Genomic DNA, 21,197 nt, shown 5'->3' on the forward strand with positions numbered 1-21,197 from the left:
TCAACCCCTCCACTCCATCACCTCGCAGTGTTCAACCCCTCCACTCCATCACCTCGCAGTGTTCAACCCCTCCACTCCATCACCTCGCAGTGTTCAACCCCTCCACTCCATCACCTCGCGGTGTTCAACCCCTCCACTCCATCACCTCGCGGTGTTCAACCCCTCCACTCCCTCCCCTCTCAGTCTTAACTTCCCTTAACTTCATCACCTCTCAGTCTGTGACCCCTCTACTCCATCACCTTAGAGTTTTAATCACCTTTCAGTGTTCAACCCTGCTACTCTATCCCCACTCGGTCTTTAACCCCTCTGCTCCCTGCTGGGCACTGCCACAGTTCCCAGCCCAGCCAAAAACTGTCACACTCAAGCAACAAGTGTGAGAGACGACCCTGCAAAGTTTGGAGGAGTTGGCAGCTGGCAGTGGCCGGAGGTGCCTCCAGCACAGCCCACACTCCACGTCCCTGCACCCACCTAAAATCAGTCGGGCCCCGCAGTCAGGGAGGGGAACGGGACTTGGCTCTGCTTCACGAACCCTGCCAGAACTTTCCTCTGTTTATAAACTTTACATATGAGAACTATTTCGTTTAATTGCAGCCTGAGTAAGTCTAAATATAAAATCTGTAGGCAATAGATGGAGCCGATATGGGACCGTTGTGTTTGTATTCAGAAGGGCGATCGGAGGAAGAGTTAGTTAATGAGGTGTATTGGAAGCAGGACAACTTCTCCAATCGTGCTATTTATTTTACCAGTTCCTACCTCCATGGCAAGACCACATAATCTCCAAGTCCCACATGAAACTTGCCTCAGAGTCTTCTGTAAATGTTCATAAATCCTCCCCAAGTTGATTGTGCTATCAATCACGTCAGAAGCCGAAAAGGAACGGAGGAAAAAGTTGGTAAAACTTGTCGTCGGGTTGTACGTGTGCACGTACACACCTCATATATTACAGGATCCCGAGGAAAAACGGGGGTATCGGCAACGGCTCTTTAATACCCGAGCCTTTCTTGTATTACTTTACTTCAGGCTAAATAGTTGCTGCTTGTTGGTATATTCCCACAGCAATATGTCATTGCCAAGTCGCATCCCCCCGTGCGGACGGTCCCAGGGCCTAACACTGCCCTTATTCATGGTGGGATCAGGTTGGGCTGACCTCGCCGGGGCCAAGCCGGGTCTTCCCGGTGTGGTGGCACTGCCCCAGCTCCACTTCAGCTTTCCAACAGTGTTTATTTTCCTATCAAGGAGCAAAACTGCTTTCTGTGCTCTGAGCATCTGCGCCGTTGGGTTAAGGACGGTATTGTTGCAGAGATGAATTCCCAGGGAATTCCCTCTCTTTGGGAAAAAGAAAAAAAAAAGATTTTCCCAAAGACAAGTGTTTAGTTGAGGCCCACATTTTGTTTTGAAACACAAGTATGGGCAGAGATACGGGACATTTTTGCTGATCCACTTTCCCCCAGATTTGCTTTATCCTGGCTTTTCTCTAGTGATCCCCATTTCTCCTAAGAAAACAGCCCTGTTGTTGAATTTCTGTGCATCTGTTCCAGCGAGACAGTTGAAGCAGGGCAGTATAAAGCAACAGATGCTTATGCTGGCACATGCCTAAATACCCAAGAAAACCCCGACTGCAGGGTGATAAATGGCACAGAGAGGCGAATGTGTATCGCCTTTTCAGGGGATTAGACAAAAGTGAACTGGAGGGATCTTCAAGCCATCATCTATTAAAAAGATTGATAACTTGTAATGTGACATGACCCCCGCGTTCATCTGTAGCTATGTCCAGCGACTGTCGGCGAGAAAAAAAATATATTGATTTGTACAGTATTTTTAATTAAGCTTTGTAATTAGGTCAATTCGTCACGGTCTCAATTAGCCCCCCTCTTGGCGGAGGAGGCTGGCGGCGATGCCCGGAGCCCTTGGGGAAGCAGTGAGAGCGGGCAGCAGGGCTGACACTTCTCCCTTTCTCCTTTTGCAGTCCTGGTACCTGGGATAAAAGTCTCCGCTTCCCACCACCCACCGGACAGACCACCAGACCCCTTCCCACCTCTGTAACACGGAAGCAGCAGCAACGCAGCGCAGCGACTTCACATCGGCGGAAGGGGAGGCGAGCAGACACCGACAGCAAAACTAGTACATGGAAATGGCAAACGTTATGGTTGAATGGCAAAGGCCGTAACTTTCTCTCGAGATTTTATTTTCTTTTTCTTTTTTTTTCTTTTTTTTTTTTTAGACAACTTTAGGACTGTTGTAATTTCTCATATGGTGCTGGAAATGGTTGGGCTTCATAACTTTTGAAGTGTTTCATTGGTAGTGTAAGCATTAGGTGACACTGAGTAGAACTAGCCTCTGCTGCTGCTTACCAACTCGCTGTTGTAACACACTTTCCATATGGAGCCTAACTGTTTTACAGTATCCTCATCGGATTTTCCCATACAGGTGTGAGACTTCTTGAGAAATCATGAAACACACTTAAAACTATAACTTTTGTAGTAGCTGAATTCTGCAATATATAACTTACTGGACAGACATAGAGCATGTTTTTCTGTAACATATCGGGGAAAAAAAAATGCAGGTTTTTTTTTTTTGGTTGTTGTTGTTGTTGGGGTTTTTTTTCTTTTTTTTTTTACAGTCGGCACTTAGAGATGTAACATGAACCATAAGAGCATTGTCAACAATTTTTTTCCACTCGATTGCAGAGCGATTTAAAACATCGAACTACTACTATTCACTAAAAAAAAAAAAAAGAAAAAAAAGAAAAAAGTTTGAAATGCTGCACTTACATTTAAAAAGAAAACAACATTTTTCAACAATTTTCAACAATTACACAAAATTTCACGCAGAAATGGGGAAGTTGGTCTGTTTTGACAGAAACTGACAGGAATCAATCAAAACAATCGAATTTTGAATTGAGTAAAGTGCAATTTCATTGGATAGCTAAATATCTTTGTAAGATAGAGATTGTTGAAAATTCTATTTTTGTTTTCCAAGTCCTTCCACCCCAGGACTCTAAATTATTGGGGTAAAAAACAGCCTTGCAAGAAAAAGGGGAGCTATTTTTGCTTTTTATGTTTTTTATTGTTGAACTTGTATCCCTTTAAAACTGAAGGAAAATTTAAAAAAAAAAAACAAATCTAATGGTGCTTTTACCACAATATGTTAACTACATTAAATGCTAATTAATCATTTTCTGTTATCAAAGCACATAACTAAAATGAAATCATAATATCTGTTAATTTTATAAGCTAAAAGTCACTATAATGGATTATGCCAATTCTGACAAATTTTACGTGTTTCCGGCAATATAGGGTTTATCAGTTCTCAAACACCTTGGGAATAAGAGAGAACGGTCCAGAAAGTAAAACACCTTCGTGTCCCTGAACTGGTACATTTTCTGGACTGCAAAAGAAAACATTTACAGAAACGAACGATGCTGATCTTACAACTTATGCCAGTTCATAGCAAGGGCACTTGCTGAAGAAGAAAAAAAACCAGACAAATAAAAAAAAGATAAAAAAAAAGAAGTTTGGACCCCAAACGTCCTGTATCTTATGTACAAAAAAAAGGAAAAAAAAAGAAAAAAAAAAAGAGTGCAAGTGATTTTTTCTATCAGACAGCGGAGCACCCCTTTGCTTCACATGCAACTTTAAGAAGGTTTCCTATACTATACATATATATACGTTCTGGTTGGCGAGTCCAGCTAATCAGAGAAAGTCTCTGCATGTTCTAGTGTTAGTAACTAATTTTTATATAGTTAATGTAGGGTAAAGTAGAGTGCATTAAGACACAATATTGTAATCCCTATTCCAGGCACTTGCCTTTAAACTATGTTTGTTCGACCCTTCAGAAGGGTTTCTACTACTGTCCTATACAATCAAGTAACTGAAATTCTTGGGAAGACACTTTGCTCCTCATCTTTTCCCTGAAACGATGTTTTGTTTTGTTTTCTTAATTTGCACGAAACAAAAAAAAAAAAAAATTCCATATCAATGTGCCTTGCCCTGGATAGCGATTATTTGTGGAATTGTTGCACATGTTCCTATATTGAAAGGGGTTTTTCCCTAGTCAAGCATTTGGAGACACTTTTTGTAAATGTGACTTTTATGTCAGCCATTGTCAGTTCCAACATCTAGAATTAAATAGGATGTTAGTTGTTCCGCAGATAGGAGTAGTGTTTATTGTCCTGTATGGTCAGTGGCAGTGCTATTCTGAGATCTGTAGATGCTAGATTATCAGTATTTTTGGATGTTGCTGCATTTTACCTTTTATTTGGAGTCTTCCTTTTTTGTTTTGTTTTCTCCCAGATATATGAAAATATGCAATACCTGCTTATATCATGTAGAAAAGCTTAGCAATTATTAATTTTTCTTTTAATTTTTTTTTATTTGACCAAAGTTGGTGCTGCACTTGACGCAGTGTGTTTTAGGTGTTTGTCTTTGTACTTTTGTGATTTTTGAATGCACATGCAGGAAGGGCTCTTCTTAGAGAAGCAGTCAAACTGTGAAGCACTAAGCTGAACCCTGCTTCAAGCAATTTTTGTTTTACAACTGTTCCTTTCACAAGCAAGCCTTAAAAAAAAAAACTTCCTTTTTCTTCAGATCCCACACCCATTTTTATTAGCAGACTGCAATCAATCCACATTCAATAAAAGTATATAATGCCCATTTTTATATGCACGTTTTTAAACTTCCAAGTTCTGAAAATTGTTTACTGGTTATTCTCTATTTAAGGAAAAAATAAAATGTTTTGGATTTTCATATGTGTCTGATAAGTGGTTGAGTAGTCATTTTGCTCTATTGTATTGTGTGATTGTTAGTATATGGTATCACATCCTCTAGCCAGCATCCTTTGCCTTCCCTATAGCACTTAGCTGGGCATTACTTTATTAAGACATATGTGCACTAAAAAAAAAAAAATAGCAGCTTTCAGTGCTTCACAGTGAAGGGAAAAAAGCCTAGACAAACATTTTGTCAGAACCTTGCTATGAGACAAGGTATTACCAGTAAATTGGTTGTATATACAATAAAATTGCACCCTTTTTTAAACAAAACAAACTAAGCAATAGTTTGGGCAGTTAGTTGTTTTTAGTGAGCATGTTGTAGTCATGGCTGCAAAGAGAGAGAATTAAACTGCCCACTCAGAAGATATGTAATTTGTATGTTGTATAGTTTTATTGATTACACTGATTTATTCTACCCTATTTTATAATGCAGGACTTTTGTAATGTTGTTTAAATGAGGAAAAATTTCTGTCAAATTAGCTTAGTGGAATTTCTGATTGTTCGTTATAAAGGCAGCGTTCATAGAATTGCTTTTTTTTTTTTCCTTTGGGAACTGGATTTAAGTTAAAAACTTTCCCGTTTCCTTTTTTTGTATGTATTTAAATACAGTTATTTTTCTTCTCTCAATGGTATAGCATATTCCTATGCTTGAGAAGTATAGGCTACTGAAGAACCATTGTAAATGGACATTACAGGTATGCTGTATTTTTGAAGGTATTTTTGTCATATTAAGTTTGATGACGCTAAAGTTAGGGAACTCTGAGCAGAATTGCGAGAAAAAAAATGTTTTAAAGGCTTTAAAACATTAGGTAGGAGGTCAAGGGTGTTAACCAACAGGGGTTGTAAAGTATTACACACTAAATTCAGTTTGCGTTCACCTTCCTCTCACGCAGGAAACGCGGCAGTTCCGTTCTGTGCAGGTGTAGAGAACAAACAGTGTTTTAGTCCTGGGAGGAGCGGGGAGGCGAGCAGGGATGGGCAGGAGGGATGGAGCGTCCCACCCATCCATCCCTTCATCCCTCCATCCCTGCATCCCGCGGGAGCCCCCGAGGGGTCCCGCCCGCTCCGGCCGCTCCTTTTGAGTCACCAGAACAACTTTTTTCCCTCCCCGTCTCCTTCTCTCCAGCACCGTCAGACGCACAAAAACTCTGACCTGTACCCACCCCCCGCCCATCCAAATTTAAAGCCCTAGGGATGGCTTAGCGCGAATTGATTTTTTTCTCGAGTTAATTCCTTTGTTTTTCCCTCTTTTTTGTTTTTGTTTTTTTTTGAGCGAGGGCACTTGCTTTTCTCATGCCGCACACCCCAGCAATGCCATTATTATTTATTCTTCTTCCTTTATAATAAAAAACTTTCGGGCTTCAAGTTTAGGCAGCCATGGTACACTTTGTCTCTGTTGCTTGTTCCCCCTTCCCTTGAGGTTGAAGGGGAAAAGAAACACCAAGTTTTCTCAACTCCACAGTATTCAGTCAGCCCACAGGAATATGCAAAATCCCTCTAACATTTTTTTTTTCTTTCTCTAGTTCTCTTTGTTCCGTATATTTGCAGCTTTGTAGTAACAGTGTTATAAAATATTTACTGTACAAAAATACAAAAAAACCCAGATACATAGCCTAAAACAGTTTTTTTTTCCTTGTGGTGAATTATTTTTTTTTTAAAGAATGTCAGTTAATATTGTACTTTGCATTGTGTCTCTGGAAATATCTTTTTTTTTTCTTTTTTTTTTTCTTGGTAGAAGGCCTCCATCGAACAAAATTAAAACCATAACCGGCATGACAATGTAAGGAGAGCTTCAATGGCACCTAAACAATAAATAAATAACAAAATCAACCTCATGAGGTCTGTCGGAGGCAGGTCTTGTGAAGTTAACACTGCCTGCTAGGCAGGATTTTCATTAAATCAAGCTTACAATGCCAATTTTGTCTTGAAGTCAATGCATGTATTACTGTTTGACAGTAAACCCAGCTATGCCATCATCAAGTCCAAGGCTGCGCAATAGTCTAATTAGTATCGAGTACATTTTCCTTTTATTTTTTCCAATAAAAAAGCAGTGGGATGAAAATTGCTTTGATATATAGCAGGTAACATTGAAGCTATTCCATAGCACTTAACTGTAGTGAATACTGTGTCACCAATTCTGAAATCAATTTAATGTTTAATGCAAATCCATTACATGGTGCTATTACAGGCTGGCAAAATGATTTACAAAAATGTGACAACTTGGGCTCAATTCACTCTGCTTTCCAACAATGTAAATGCATAGCAGTGTTTATCTGCATGAAAACTATGCACTAATCTATCTGAAAAAAAAAAAAGAAAAGAATATATCAACTTTGGTATCTACTTTCCGTTTACTTCGATCCTTGCCTTTTCGGTCATTGTTATAATGCCAGCTTTAGGACAGAAAGAATTATAAGAAAACCAGCATAATACCTGATATATTAAAATGTAGTGCCTGTGAAATCTGTATTATATTGCTCTTCTGAAGTAAGATTTTTCTACACCGGTAGCCTTCGCTGTCTGTCAGAACCTTCTGATATAGGTGATGTAAAATAACCGTACAATATTAATGCATGCTATTCCATAATGCTTAGTAGCTGTATGAATATTACTCAAAGTTATGTTAGTCTTTTTTTCTGACTTGGTTCTTGTCAGATAGGTTTAAAGATATTTCACTGAGAACGCAAATTCTGTCTTTATTGATTTGGGGTGTTTTCAGTATTTTGGAGGTATACATTTACTTAAATTCAGTATTACTTGTGTTTTGGGTTTTTTTTCTTTTTTTTCTTTTTTTTTCCTTTTTTTTCCTTTTTTTTTTTTTTTTTTCCGTTCCTAGAGGGCAGGACATGGTGTTTGAGACCAGAAATCCGTGCCTGGTAAGATTTTCGTCGCAAAAAAGCTACCCTAAGAATTCAGAGAGCTTGCTCTGAAGAACAGTTCAAACTGAAGGGACAGTCCTTTAAACCCACAAACGAGACCGAGCTCACGTTGCGAGAGATTTCTTAATGGGCAGCGGTGAACCAGGTACCCATGCTTGACCCTTCTTCACACCAGACTTCCTCATATAGAAAGAAAAAAACCCTTTAAAAAAAAAAAAAAGAAAAAAAGAAAAAAAAAACCTCATGTGGTTGTTTAGTTTCATGCACAGTTGCAATATTTTTCTTCAAACAAACTCTGTACAAACTTTGGGCCCGATTCATAAAAGCTCCTTTGCTATTAACACGGGGAGGCTGGTGGGCTTTTCTCCTCCAAATTGAGGATGGGTTTCGCCCTGGCACCTGTGCCTGCCGGCTCTCCTCTCCCTCCCCTTCCCCTCTCCACCTCCCCAAACCCCACGGAGACCAGGCACCGATGGGAAGGGGTTGTGGAGTAGGTGAGGCAGCACCAGACCATGCTCCCAACGCCAGAGGTGCAGCTGGCAGGAGGAAAGGGACAGATGGGAGAGGACGGCTCCGTGCCGGGGGCTCGGGACATGGTGGTACGAGGAGACTCGATTCCAAAAGAGATCTTGTCCCGTACCAGAACAAAATCCGCTCCATCGCTACCTCTGAGCTCTGGAGAAACCCTCCATCGAGGCGAGCGCTCGCCCGCAATGTGAACTTTTGTACTTTGTACGCCTTTTTTTAGGGAAGACTATTTTCCACTTAGTTAATCTTCTATGCTCGAGCATGAACAAAAACAATTGTGTTGGGTGAAATCCCCCCCCCTTTTATCTGCATCCACAAATTAATATGAGGGGAAAAAACAAAAAGAAGATGAGTTTCTAGACTGAGCATGGTAGGGCGAGAGCGCCTGGCTCGGCATCCGCCTCTGACGCTTGTCCTTGTTGCCGGCGTCCCTGCTGCCTTGGGGAAAGGGCCATGAAATTCTTTGGAAATACAATCAAGGAGAAATCTCCATTTTGGCCGGCTGTGCTGGTTCTCCACACGGCTGAGCTCTGCCCTAGCCCTGCCCTGCTGCCTGGGACTGGCCCTGCCTGGTCCCTCAGCGGTGCTTAGAGATTCAGGGCGCTAAAATTTCCACCGGCCATGTGAAAGATCTGCTGCAAATTCACTTGACACCCGTGTTAATACCATGTCGTGTTCATTTTTTTTATGAGTCAGGCCCCTCGTGCCTCTAGTATACTTGTATTGACTCTCATAGTTACCATTTTAGTTTTACTGTGTTCTGTGAAAAAAATTGTAATTGGTTGAGAATCACTGTGGGCATCCATTCTTATTCAACTAAGTCTCCGCAGGTTTTTTGAGCTGGTGTGGATTAGTTTAACTCTTGTATTCAACCATTAGTGCTACCACCTTCTCACATTACAATACAATTACTGGAAGCAAGTACTGCATTTCCTATGCAACAAAAAAGGAAAATAAAAAATTGCTAATGCTAACAGGCCGTGTTGTTATTTACTTCCAGCTGTGCACGGGGAGGGGGATGTGGCTGAAGGATGGTGGGCATTGCTGCTCGTCATGGCATCGACCTCTCTGGCTGGTTGGGGCCAGCCCTGAGACCTGGGCAGGCTCCCAGGCAGTACCTTCAGCCCAAATCATGGGGTTATTTGGTTAAATCAAGTCCCTGTTGTCACACTGACCGTTCTTCCCTGTGTTCGTGATGTCCCACCACTCAAAATCGTTCCTTGCACGGTAAGGGATTAATGCCTGGCAAACCTCCGCAGGTGAAATCGTCCCAAGCAAAGACACAAAGCACTCCCAGGGAAGACCAAGGAGATTAATAAACACTGCAAATGCTACCATATATCCTTAATTGTAGCTAAACTATAAGAATATTACCACATTTCCGAGGAGCCCAAATACAGCCATCAGCCACACATTGGCTGTGGCTGTTGGGGTTGACCTTGAAACCCAGCCAGAAGAACTGCCCCTCTGCAAGGCTTTTTAGGCAAAAGTAGGAAAAAATTTGACTGTTTTTACAAAATTTAAAGCTTCCTTCAAAGTTTTTCACTCTGCAACACCTTCTGCTTAAAAGATATGTGCAGAAATTAGTATTTGCAGAAAGTTTTTTGCACTTAAGCTATTCTGCCTGTTTTCTAATTAGAAGAGGGCACTGAGGCTGATCAGAGGTGAGGGCTGGTGCAGCTCTGCCTTGTGGCCTCAGGGGACATGACATGGGGACCCCCGTGACCCTGAGCCCTTCCCAGGCAGCACCAGCTGCAACACCAGCTCTTCCTTTTATTTGGGGGGAAATGAGTGTTTTCTAACAAATAGCTGCCTGACACTCATAAACCACTGGTATTTCCTTTCTCACACCTCCACAGTTTTGGGTTTGGCTCCAAGGCCAGGGCAGGAGGGTCAGGCTGGGCACAGCTCTAATGTCCCCCTCCCCAGGGGCCCCTCGCTGTGTCCTCATTGCTGCCTCAGACATGGGCCCTGCTGGCACCAATTCATGGTGTGGCAGCTGAGGACAGGTTGGAGCCTGTTCAATTTGGCTTTTTTCTCTCATAAAGGAGACCAGACAGTAAGGAAAAGCCAAATCTGTCCTCAAAGAAAACACAGTACCCCAAGCAGGGTCTTGCCAGCAGCGCTGGCCCCTTTCACCCTGCAAGCACTGGGGGGAGAGAGGGAGAAGGAGGGGGGTTGGGAGTGCTGAGCCTGTGTTTGCTGCCTGAATTGTGCAGAAAACTCATCCTGAGGTTACAAAAACGGCCAAAATGCTGGTGGTGTCCCTTTGGTTTGGAAATGAGCCTGGGCATGGGCCAGCCTGCTCCGTGGGGCAGTGGGAGGTGGATGCTTTCCCCAAGCAGTGGCCATGAACACTGGGGGTGCAGGGATGGGAGGGAGGGACAGGGACCCACCACTGCACAGCACTGTGGGAACACACACAGAAAAAAAAACAGTGCAATGACAATACACAGGGAAGGTGTTGCCCATTGCCGTGTCTCCAAGAGCTCTGTATCACTGCCCCTTCCATTGCCCCCCTACAAAACCCATTCACTATTATTAATTTATACCTTTGATTATCGAGGGCATTGGCTGAGGCTGCCCTGGGTTTGGTGGAGGAACCAGGAGGGGTGCAGGAGGGCAGCTGGATCCTGCCCCACGTGGGTGACAACCATGCTGGGAGCAGAGCAAGCACTGGCCAGGGCTCAGGCACCTTCTCCTGCTTTCCCCCTCCTTTTCTTTCCCCCTTCTTTCCCCCTCCTTTTCATTCACCTCTCCTTTCCCTCCTGCTTTCTCACTTTCTTCCTGCGGGAGAAAAGGTCTCCATCAGCAACTAAGGAAATAAATCCCATTTATTATTTATTGCTATCAAAATGTGTCAGCCTGGCTCGGGACGCAGAAGGAATATGCAATGGCCACCAACAGAAACCAAAAACTTGGGATGGAAAAGGCACAAGGTGGGGTTTAGACAGGGAAATGTGGGTGCTTCACTCTGCCTAGAGGCAGATCTGGCTACTTACTCACCTTCTTAAACATAAATATTCCCCTTGATACAACAAGAACAGGACTCAGGGAATATTACCAGGGCAGTGGGTTTGTCCGATTGCTGCCAAAAACAAGCCAAGACTGGAAATATTTATTGGTTCAGGACTTCAACAATGCTGCATTAATTGCAGCTGCATGCTTTGATGGGCAGTTAGCACACAGGTATTGATGAAAATGGCATCACTTCATCTCAAAATTAACTGCTTGGCCACTCAGAAACAAGAGCTGATAAATTCTGGCAATAAATTTGCCATGACGATTTATGCCCTCGTAACTGGGGCCCACAGTCACACTGTGGTGGGGACAGGGCCACGATCAACACCAACCACCTCTTACCCACGGGGGGTTTAAATCCTTCCAGAAGTTTGGGTGCAGGAGTTTCATGACCTTTCAGATCAGATTTGGTGCTCCTTTGGAATCAGTGATGCTCAGGAGGCCAAGGGACCGTCTGTGCCACAGGCATGGCCAAATCTCCAGCAGCACATGGATGGTCTGAGCCACTTCCCTCCCAGTGCTCTGGATGGATGGAAACAGTTTCCCCACTGGTGTTGTTTTTGTGGAGGCCACTGGCAAGGTGAGGAGTCACCTGATAAACTGTCCAGTCATCCTGTTTTCCCAAAAACCTTTGAGATATGGAGTCAGGCTGCTGGTGCTGCAAACTGGAAAGAGAAAATCTCATTATTATTTTTATTAATATTTATTATCATCATCATCATCATCATCATCATCATCATCATCATCGTTCTCTGCACCCAGCACGTATTTATTTATTTCCTTCTTTATTTATATCCCCCTCTACCCTCCCACAGGGCAAAGCAAAGCATGACTGTGGCTCAGGTCAGCCCCCAAACCTATCCCTTTCTCCAGGGATTCTCATTTTTCTGCGGGATTTGCTCTGGACTGGAGGCAATGTGTGGGCAGGGGCCCACCCTGTGCCTCCGAAATATTCCTCTGTGGAGGATGAACAGCAGCTCCTGCCTTGGGCAGCGAAGAAATTGGAAAATGTTCCTATAAATGTGATTCATACGACACAGCACCTGCCTGCATATTGCATTATCCAAACCCATTAGGGTGAAGGAGATGCAGCCAACTATTTTGGGATATGGGGTTTAATTTTTCCCCCTCATTGTTCCTTATTTCCCCACAGAAATTTCATATCCCAACGCCTTTTTTTTCCCTTCCAACGCTCTTCCACAATTCTGCATATTGTTACTGGGTGGAAGAGGCCCAACTTTTAGAGAAACTTCAGCTGGATGTTGCATTTATAAATAAATGTGACAAATTTAATAGGGTAGGATAGGTATTTGAATTATTGATTGTTAAATATTTAAGCTGCAAGTCCCCATCCATCAGCATGTGTGAGAAGGCTCGGGGCAGATTTATGATGCTGGAGTTTTCCTGGTTAGCTGGCACTTGGCATTTCTATTAATTATAGCCCACACATTCTGGTTTTTTTCAGGATTTTTAGAAGTATTTATAAAAGATGTCCCTATTATACCATTTAAATATTGTTTGTGCAACTGGAACGTGTTTTCTATTGGGGATTAATACACTGTTTGATTTAGGGGGAAATTAAATTAGAAGGTGCAAGTCTCAGGAGACAAATGCTATATTTGAGAAGGGTTTCCACCACTGGAAAGCACAAAGTTTTTCTTTTATATATAAATATTTTTCTCTGGGTGTTTCTCAGGTTGGAAGGCTCCAAAGTGCCCTGGGCAATGGAGAGTAGGAGAGGGGGCACATGGCAGGGAGAGGGCAGGATGGAATACATCCTATTTATCAGTTGTAAGGGATTTAGGGCCTCCCCCTCCAACGATTTCCCCGGGAAGGATGCGAGCCCTGGGGCAGGAAGGGGCTGTGTGAGGGAGGAAACCGCCCGGGGCCGGCGGGTCAATGAAGCGCCTCCGAAAAATCTCCCTCCCCAAGGCTGGGGCTGGATGATGGATTGTAATTGCTCAAGAAGAGCCATTACAGCCCCTTAGGTCAATACTCTGCATTTCCAAAGTGCTCTAATTAATACATATTTACATCAGGTACAGCAGGGACTTCTCCAAGCCAGGGTAGTAGGCCAAGAAAGGCTTCAAACTTTCCTGATTTGGGGGAGCACGAGATTAGTCTCTTAGGGCTTTATTGCAACTTGTAAAACTCATCTTGGGGCCACAAGCAGCCAGAAAATCTCCATCCAGCAGAGCAACACATTGTCCCTCATCTGGGGGGTGGTTCAGGGGGTTCCATAGAGTGAGGGGAGCAAAGATACCCCTGAAACTTCAACTCACGCACAACAACCTCTTTGTCCTTCCACTCCTGGTTGTTCTTTTGGAGTCATGAAAAGTTACCAGCAATATAAATGGGGGAAGGAGGGATGGTGGCAGTGGGGAAGGCACACACATTGTTTTGGAGAGGGTCACCCACACCCTCCAAAAGCTTTTTAAATCGTAACTTCTTCTTTCAAGCAATGAGTCACCTGTTCTCCTCATGGGCTCAGCCACCTCCCCACATTACCCATCTTCCTGCTGGGTGATCCTGCACAGACAATTAAATATATGAAGGATATTAATTAAATTACAGTGTAATTAAATATAATTAAATAGAAGAAGGACGTGAACCTGCTGGAGCGAGTCCAGAGGAGGCCACGGAGATGCTCCAAGGGCTGGAGCCCCTCTGCTCTGGAGCCAGGCTGGGAGAGCTGGGGGGGGGTCACCTGAAGAAGGGAAGGCTTCAGGGAGACCTGAGAGCCCCTTCCAGGGCCTAAAGGGGCTCCAGAAGAGCTGGAGAGGGACTGGGGACAAGGCATGGAGGGACAGGAAAAGGGGAAATGGCTTCCCACTGCCAGAGGGCAGGGAGCGATGGGATATTGCAGAGAATTTCTTCCCTGTGAGGGTGGGCAGGCCCTGGCACAGGTGCCCAGAGAAGCTGTGGCTGCCCCATCCCTGGGAGTGTCCCAGGCCAGGTTGGACAGGGCTTGGAGCAACCTGGGCTAGTGGAAGGTGTCCCTGCCCATGGCAGGTGGTGGAACGGGATGAGCTTTAAGGTCTCTTCCAACCCAAACCAGTCTGTGATTCTGTGATATGCCCTCAAATTGTTGCAATTCTGCAGCCTCTCAGGGCTCGGCCTGGTGTTGGGGTCATCAGAACATCACTCATGGGACATCAGATTACCTGCTAGAGGAATTCCAGGTGTGAGCCTTGATGTGGGAACCAAAGCTGTTACATCTCTGCCAACCACAGGTGGCACTGGGGACAGTGACTGGCAGGTCCCCACTGCCCGAGGTAACTCTAAAAATATAAATGCTACAAAGCTTATTGATTTTTTTATTATTATTATAGTTTTTTTTTCCTCTGCAACCACAAATTAGAACCGGCACTGCTAAAACTCACTGGTCTATCCACAAATTTTAATTAAAACCTAAATAAATCATTTTGGGCGCTGCACTTGCATATAAACAATGCGGGAGATGGCACACGTACAGCAGCCTGTCAGCGGCCGCTGACTAATGAGTCGCTGGGAAAATACAATCTGAAGGGCCCCAATTGAAAGCAGATTCCTTGGCTAACGAAGGGCACATGCCACCCTGCCATGGCCATCCTGGCAGAAGGCTCCAAAACCACCTCTCAGGGCTGGGGAGGGGAAGGAGAAATGTCCTTAAGACCAGCAGGGCAAGGGTTTATTAAATAAAGCTGGTAATGTGCTAGCGCAGCTGCAGCCTTTTCGCCCGGCTATGGAGTCATGTTTTCCCCTGTCCTTGCAGCAAACAATAACCATATGCTGGATTTGTTACCAAATGTTTGTTTTATTCCTTCATTAGTACACAACGAGGACTCGGAAAGAAAGAGATTTCGTTGCTCCGAGCGCTCGGGAAGAGCTTTAAACCAGGACCCAGCTGTGCCATGTGGAGCTCGTGGCGCTGCCCAGCGCTGCCTGCAGCGGGTGCCATTCGAGGCTGTGCTTTGCCAAGTGTCATCACATGCCCCTGCTGCACCCCTGGAGTCAGGGGTCCCACCAGGGACAGCTGGCATGGGCAGGAGCAGAGGAGTAGGGATACATGTGTGGGTCATAGAATCATAGAATCATAGAATCGACTGGGTTGGCAAAGACCTCCAAGATTATCAAGTCCAACCCTTGGTCCAACTCCAGTCCCTTTACCAGGTCATGGCACTCAGTGCCACGGCCAAGCTCAGTTTCAAAACCTCCAGGGATGGGGAATCCACCTCCTCTCTGGGCAGCCCATTCCAATCCCTGAGCACTCTCTCTGTGAAGAATTTTTTTCTGATCTGCAACTTCAATTTCCCCTGGCAGAGCTTGAGCCCATCGTGCCCCCTTGTCCTGTTGCTGAGTGCCTGGGAGAAGAGACCAACCCCCACCTGGCTAGAACTTCCATTCAGGTAGGTCTAGACAGTGCTGAGGTCACCTCTGAGCCTCCATTTCTCCAGGCTAAACACCCCCAGCTCCCTCAGCCTCTCCCCATAGGACTTGTGCTCCAGTCCCTTCACCAGCCCTGTCACGCTGCCCTTCCCATTCTGGGGCAATGGGCACTGTTGGGAGGGTGCCCAAGTGAGACCCAAAGTTAAACAAATTCTTCTCCTGTGTTTTACAAACTCTCCCTGTCTGACGAGAATGCAGCACGAGGGCTCAAGGGTTTCACAGTTCCACAGAATCATTAGAATTGGAAGGCACCTCTGGAGATCTCCATTCCAACCCCCCTAATTAAGCACATGGCACCTGAATGCATCCAGGTGGGTTTGGAGTGTCTCCAAAGAGGGAGACACCAGGCCCTCTCTGGGCAGCTGTTCCAGTCCTCTGCCACCCTCAACATTAAAAAATTCTTCCTCATGTTGAGGTGAAACTGCCTGTGTTGTAGTTTATGACTGTTGTTCTTTGTCCTGTCACTGAGCACCACTGGAAGGAGTCTGGCACAATCCTCCAACACCATCCTCCCTGCATGGACACCACCCTCCATGCATGGACCACCTCCTGCAGGTGCAGAGCACATGGGAAAGTCTCCTCCCAAGGTCAGCATTCACGTTCCAACCAGCCAATTTCCACAAATGCTTTGGATTTAGCAAAACACCAATTTCCTAGGGAACATCTTCTCCACAATTAGTACTAATCTAAGTTTCAAAGTTTGGGATTTTCCCTCTGAAGGGACTGGGAGTCTCCAGGCATGAAATGTATCTCTCACACACCCACAGAGCTAGAAGCCACAGCTCCTAAAAAACACCCAGCTGGACAACACTCTGCAGCCTTGCACGTGCCAGCAGCTTCTTGAGCCACAGCAAACCATTCCCAGCAAAGACCAAGGAATTGTCTTGCTCCCAGAACACCCAAGAACGGTGCTATTTCCACCAAGAATGATGCTGTTACCACCAAGAGTGATTCTGTTTCCACCAAGAATGATGCCATTGCCACAGGAATGATGCTATTTCCACCAAGAACAATGCTATTTCCACCCAAGAAAGATGCTATTTCTTTTGGAGAGTGATGGTAACTCACCCCAGAGCATCCCAAGCAAGGAAATGCCTGGAAACAGGAGCTGGGCCACCTCTCTTGCCTTTGCCTTTTGGGCTTTTTATCCCCCTTTTAAGCAGCTTCATGAAAAGAAAGAAAACTGTGGTGAGTGTGTGTGTGTTGCTTCTGCAATTCACAACCTGGTCTTGACTGAGAAAAAAATTTCAAAAATCAAAAAAATAAGCAAACCTCTCCCAAGTGTAGCACATGTTCATGGGAACAAGATGTGGTGCACATGAGGCTGTCCAGGGAGAAAGTTTGCTAAAAATAACATATGCAGATCATGTACATAAAATGTCATGAAATATCAGCACAGAAAGCCGTGTGGTGGTTCAGGCTGTTGCAATTACAGCTGAAATGGGCCAGATGAAGGACACGCAGCACTCAGAGTGTCTGCAGCAGGACCAGGCTTGGGGCCAGCTCCTCTCTCCAGCCATTGCTCCAGGCACCAGGGCCAAGACTCTGCCAAAATATAGTAGGACAGGGGTTATTGTTGTTTTCTGACTGAGGAGGATCAGGGATAGCCCCTGGGCTGCTCTGAAAGGGTCGGGTAGGGCTGGGCTGTGGAAGGGCTCAGGGGCTGGGAAAGGGCTGGGCTGGGGCTGCTCCACCAGCCAGGAGCAAACCCGGGCACAGCCGTGGTGGAAGTGCCAGAAATATCCAGAGTGGAGGGTATCACAAAAGCCTGTAGTCACAGGACAAGGGGAAATGGTTTCACGCTGAAAGAGAGGAGGTTTAGATATTAGGAAGAAATTCTTCCCTGTGAGGGTGGGCAGGCCCTGGCACAGAGTGCCCAGAGAAGCTGTGGCTGCCCCATCCCTGGCAGTGTCCAAGGCCAGGTTGGACAGGGCTTGGAGCAACCTGGGATGGTGGGAGGTGTCCCTGCTCATGGCAGGGAGTGGGACTAGATGAGCTTTGAGGTCTCTTCCCACCCAAACCATTCTATGATTCCATGACTTTCCCAAATCAGAGCCAACGCCATTTTACATAATATTTATTAATATTAATTGTTATTTTTTAATATTAAGTGAAGAAGAGTCAGATTCAGTGACTCTGCAGCACATCCTGATGAATGAGGACAAATTGCAGAATAAAACAGGTATTCCCATATATATGGAAGTGAGTGGCCTGAGGGAACCCCCCTCACCTTTCCCATAGTTGGAGCTCCTGGAGCACTGCTGTCTTTCCACTAACAGGAGCCATTATCTCACAAGGAGCAAACAAGGAAGAGGAGAAAAATTAAATTAAAAAATAAGTATTTTATTAAAATTGAGAGTTAAGAGGAGTTCATCCATGGTTTGGGCAATCAATGGAAATAGAAGAATTCATCCATGGTGTGGACAATCAGTGGGAATAGAAGAATTCATCCATGGTTTGGGCAATCAATGGAAATAGAAGAATTCATCCATGGTTTGGGCAATCAGTGGGAATAGAAGAATTCATCCATGGTTTGGACAATCAGTGGGAATAGAAGAATTCATCCATGGTTTGGGCAATCAATGGAAATTGCCACACACCATTTCTACCAGCATGGGGGGCTCCATCAGGACATTCAGGGGAGGGGATGCCATTGCCCACATTGCCTCTCCCAAAGCACAGAAAGGATGGATTCCTTGCAGCTGAGCTGCTGCATCCCCTCCCAACACCCCTCCAGCCCAAACCTGCTGCCTCAGTACGTATTAAAATGAGTTATGTAGGTCACAGTGTAAAAACAAACAGTGTGTAGATGCATGAAAATAACAGAGCAGAACTTGGAGAAAATTTATATCACAGCCAGAAGACTAAGGAGGGAGTGTGGAAAATGTCAGGCACGTTATAATGCCACCCCAAAGGGCTCTGGGGGGTCCAACAGCCTTGTTAGTGCCTCGGGCGTGCCTGCCTTGAGATCCTCCCATTCACAAGCACAATGAGTTACCAGGATCTTTCCTCTGGTAATTGGTAGGGATCTGCTTCACCCAGGATGATCTGGGTAAAAAAAAAATCACCCTTTTTGAGATCTGCTGTCCAAACAGAGGTGTGGCTCACAGCCACAGCCCTGGGGAGCTTCCACAGCTGGAAATCGTGGAATCTCACACTGGTTTGGGAGGGAACGGACCTTGAAGGTCATTTCATTCCACTCTCCCGCCATGGGCAGGGACACCTTCCACCAGCCCAGGGTGCTCCAAGCCCTGTCCAACCTGGCCTTGGACACTCCCAGGGATGGGACAGCCACAGCTTCTCTGGGCACCTGTGCCAGGGCCTGCCCACCATCACAGGGCCATGTCCAGTGTCTCTGGAGAGGAAGAGTATTTTCCTAGTGAGACTTTGGAAGAGTCACCATGAATGTGGGGCAGGAAAGCTGGCAAGGTCCCACCTTCCCTGTGGCACAGGGAGCAGAGGAAAGGGCCAGATTATCTCAGGATGCAGCACTGGAGAGCTCTGGTGGCAGACCCTGTGCTGCAGGGCAAGAGCTGTTGGCTGTGCTGGGATTTGCACCCATTTGGAAATGCTGGGTGCTCAGATGGGGCAGGCAGAGAGGCACAGGGGTGCCAAATCCCACAACTGGAATCGTGAAGCTGTTTGTGGAGCTGCAGCAACTGGGAACTCCTGTGGGAAAGGACATTTCTCATCATTTCAGCTGTAGAAGCAAGGCTTGACAATGCATGCTCTGGAGCCAGGAGACCAGGAAAATCAGATAAAATATACTTCTGAGCAGGATTTTGAGGTGAGACTCATGACTTTTCAATGGACTGGACTGATTTAACTCCTTTTGTGTTGCTGCTGGCTGGTGCAGCTCCAGATTCCTGCTGTCTGGTCAAGCCAGGGGTCCTTCCCTGGTGCTGCAGGGTGCTGGCCCAGATCAACTCCCATGGTTTGGCCACAGGAAAGGGCATGGGATTCATGTGGACAGGCAAAGCACTGTGTAGTTCAGTCAGGAATACAATTGAACTGTTGGGTCAGCAGTTCAACATTGGACTGTGACTCCCACCTCAGATATTCCATTCCCTTCCTAAGCCCTCATCAGGAGACAGTGAAGGCATGGCTGGTTTGTGATTTGGGGGATTTCTCCCTGGATGGTTTGCTGAAAGGACTTTACAGGCAGGCACGGCACTGTGCTGGAAGAGGTCAGTGAGGCTTGAGCAACCTGGAAGAGCTGGTTTGGTCACCCAAATCCAAAACTAAGGTGGGAGTGACAGCAGGTGAGGATGTGAACAGAGCTTATTAGCAGCAGTTTAAGTCATCAAAACCAATTTCTTCAAACAGACACCACTCTGGGAGAGAACCTGGTTGAGGCAACCAGAGGTTTTGGGTGCTCAAGGCACTTGGCCTTCCCCTTCTTGCGTGCACAAAATGGATTGTTCTCCTCCATCCACTGCATGTGCCCAGCTTTGCTCGCTGCCATTGGCACAACAGCTTTTAAGGACAGTCTCGTCTTTGTTCACCTAGGAGTAAGTAATTGGCCAAATTTAATTCAAAGAGAAATCAATTAGAACAAGTTGTGATAGACAGTTGGGTCACCAGCAGCTCCTATAAATCGCGGGTAGAATTTCCTCCTTTGCCATCTACCAGTTTGATGTAGGAAATGGCTCATTTGCAAGCTAAAGGTTTAATTAGGAGAAAAAAAAAAGGTCAGCAGAGATCAGATGTGAATTGCAAAGTGCTAAAGAAGTTTACTGCAGCAATGTATTTATTGAGAGCTGTGCTATAGATCTGCTCCCTCTCTGTCCAGAATGCAAATTGCACCCCTTTGAATTCTTCCTATCAACAGAAAATTCATCGGTAATATGTGGGATATTTTAAAACTGTTTGGCACATGGGGTTTTTTAAATGATAATCAAGACTCCCTTACCCATCTCGTTAATTGTGGATCCTTCTTCCCGGGTCAGGTTACCAGAATGTGACACTCTTCGGATCACTGTTTCCTTTCCCATCCATCGCAATATGAGCCTGGCAGAGGGTATTTATTGCTCCTCATCATCAAGGACATGGTCACGATGTAAATTGGGCCAGAAATATCAATATGATGAAAATTCATGGTGTTTCTTCCTCATCTCCCTGTGTTCTGTTTGGTTTTTATGGGTGTGCAAACTGCAGAAGTCAAGAGCTCTGTACAAGCTCTCCTAATAGCAATGGCAGCGACAGTAATGCAGAGCCTAAAGCAAACCCACAGCATCCATCTCAGCTCCTGGTCCAGGGGAGGGAGGTCCAGGGAGGCTCAGCAGCATTTTGGGTGCAACCAGCTCTGCGGGCAGCAGGAGGAACAGGCCGTTCCTGCATGTTGCTGTGGACACTGGGATGTGGCAGACCAGGGATGTGCTCTGACCTGCTGCTGCTCCTGCAGTCGAGGTGAGAAGCATTATCACTTCATCTGCATCAAAAGCTTTGGGCTGGGAGAGGGTACATTTAGACTGGATATTAGGAAGAAATCCTTCCATGTGAGGGTGGTGAGACCCTGGCACAGGGTGCCCAGAGAAGCAGTGGCTGCCCCATCCATGAAGTGTCCAAGGCCA

At 45.4% G+C, this 21,197-nt stretch overlaps 1 protein-coding gene across 12 annotated transcripts in view; it reads left to right on the plus strand.

Moving 5' to 3' along the window:
* NFIA (nuclear factor I A) overlaps positions 1–9,149 on the plus strand; it is a 251,910-nt gene extending 242,761 nt beyond the window's left edge. For all 12 annotated transcript variants that reach the window (XM_071565009.1, XM_071565007.1, XM_071565010.1 and 9 more), the window contains one exon: positions 1,967–9,149. In XM_071565009.1, the coding sequence (XP_071421110.1) occupies positions 1,967–2,043 (77 nt within the window). In that variant the 3' untranslated portion in view covers positions 2,044–9,149. The remainder of the gene's footprint in view (positions 1–1,966) is intronic.
* Positions 9,150–21,197: the final 12,048 nt, after the last annotated feature.

This window comes from Pithys albifrons, chromosome 10 (genome assembly GCF_047495875.1).
Source record: "Pithys albifrons albifrons isolate INPA30051 chromosome 10, PitAlb_v1, whole genome shotgun sequence".
Classification (NCBI taxonomy): domain Eukaryota; kingdom Metazoa; phylum Chordata; class Aves; order Passeriformes; family Thamnophilidae; genus Pithys; species Pithys albifrons.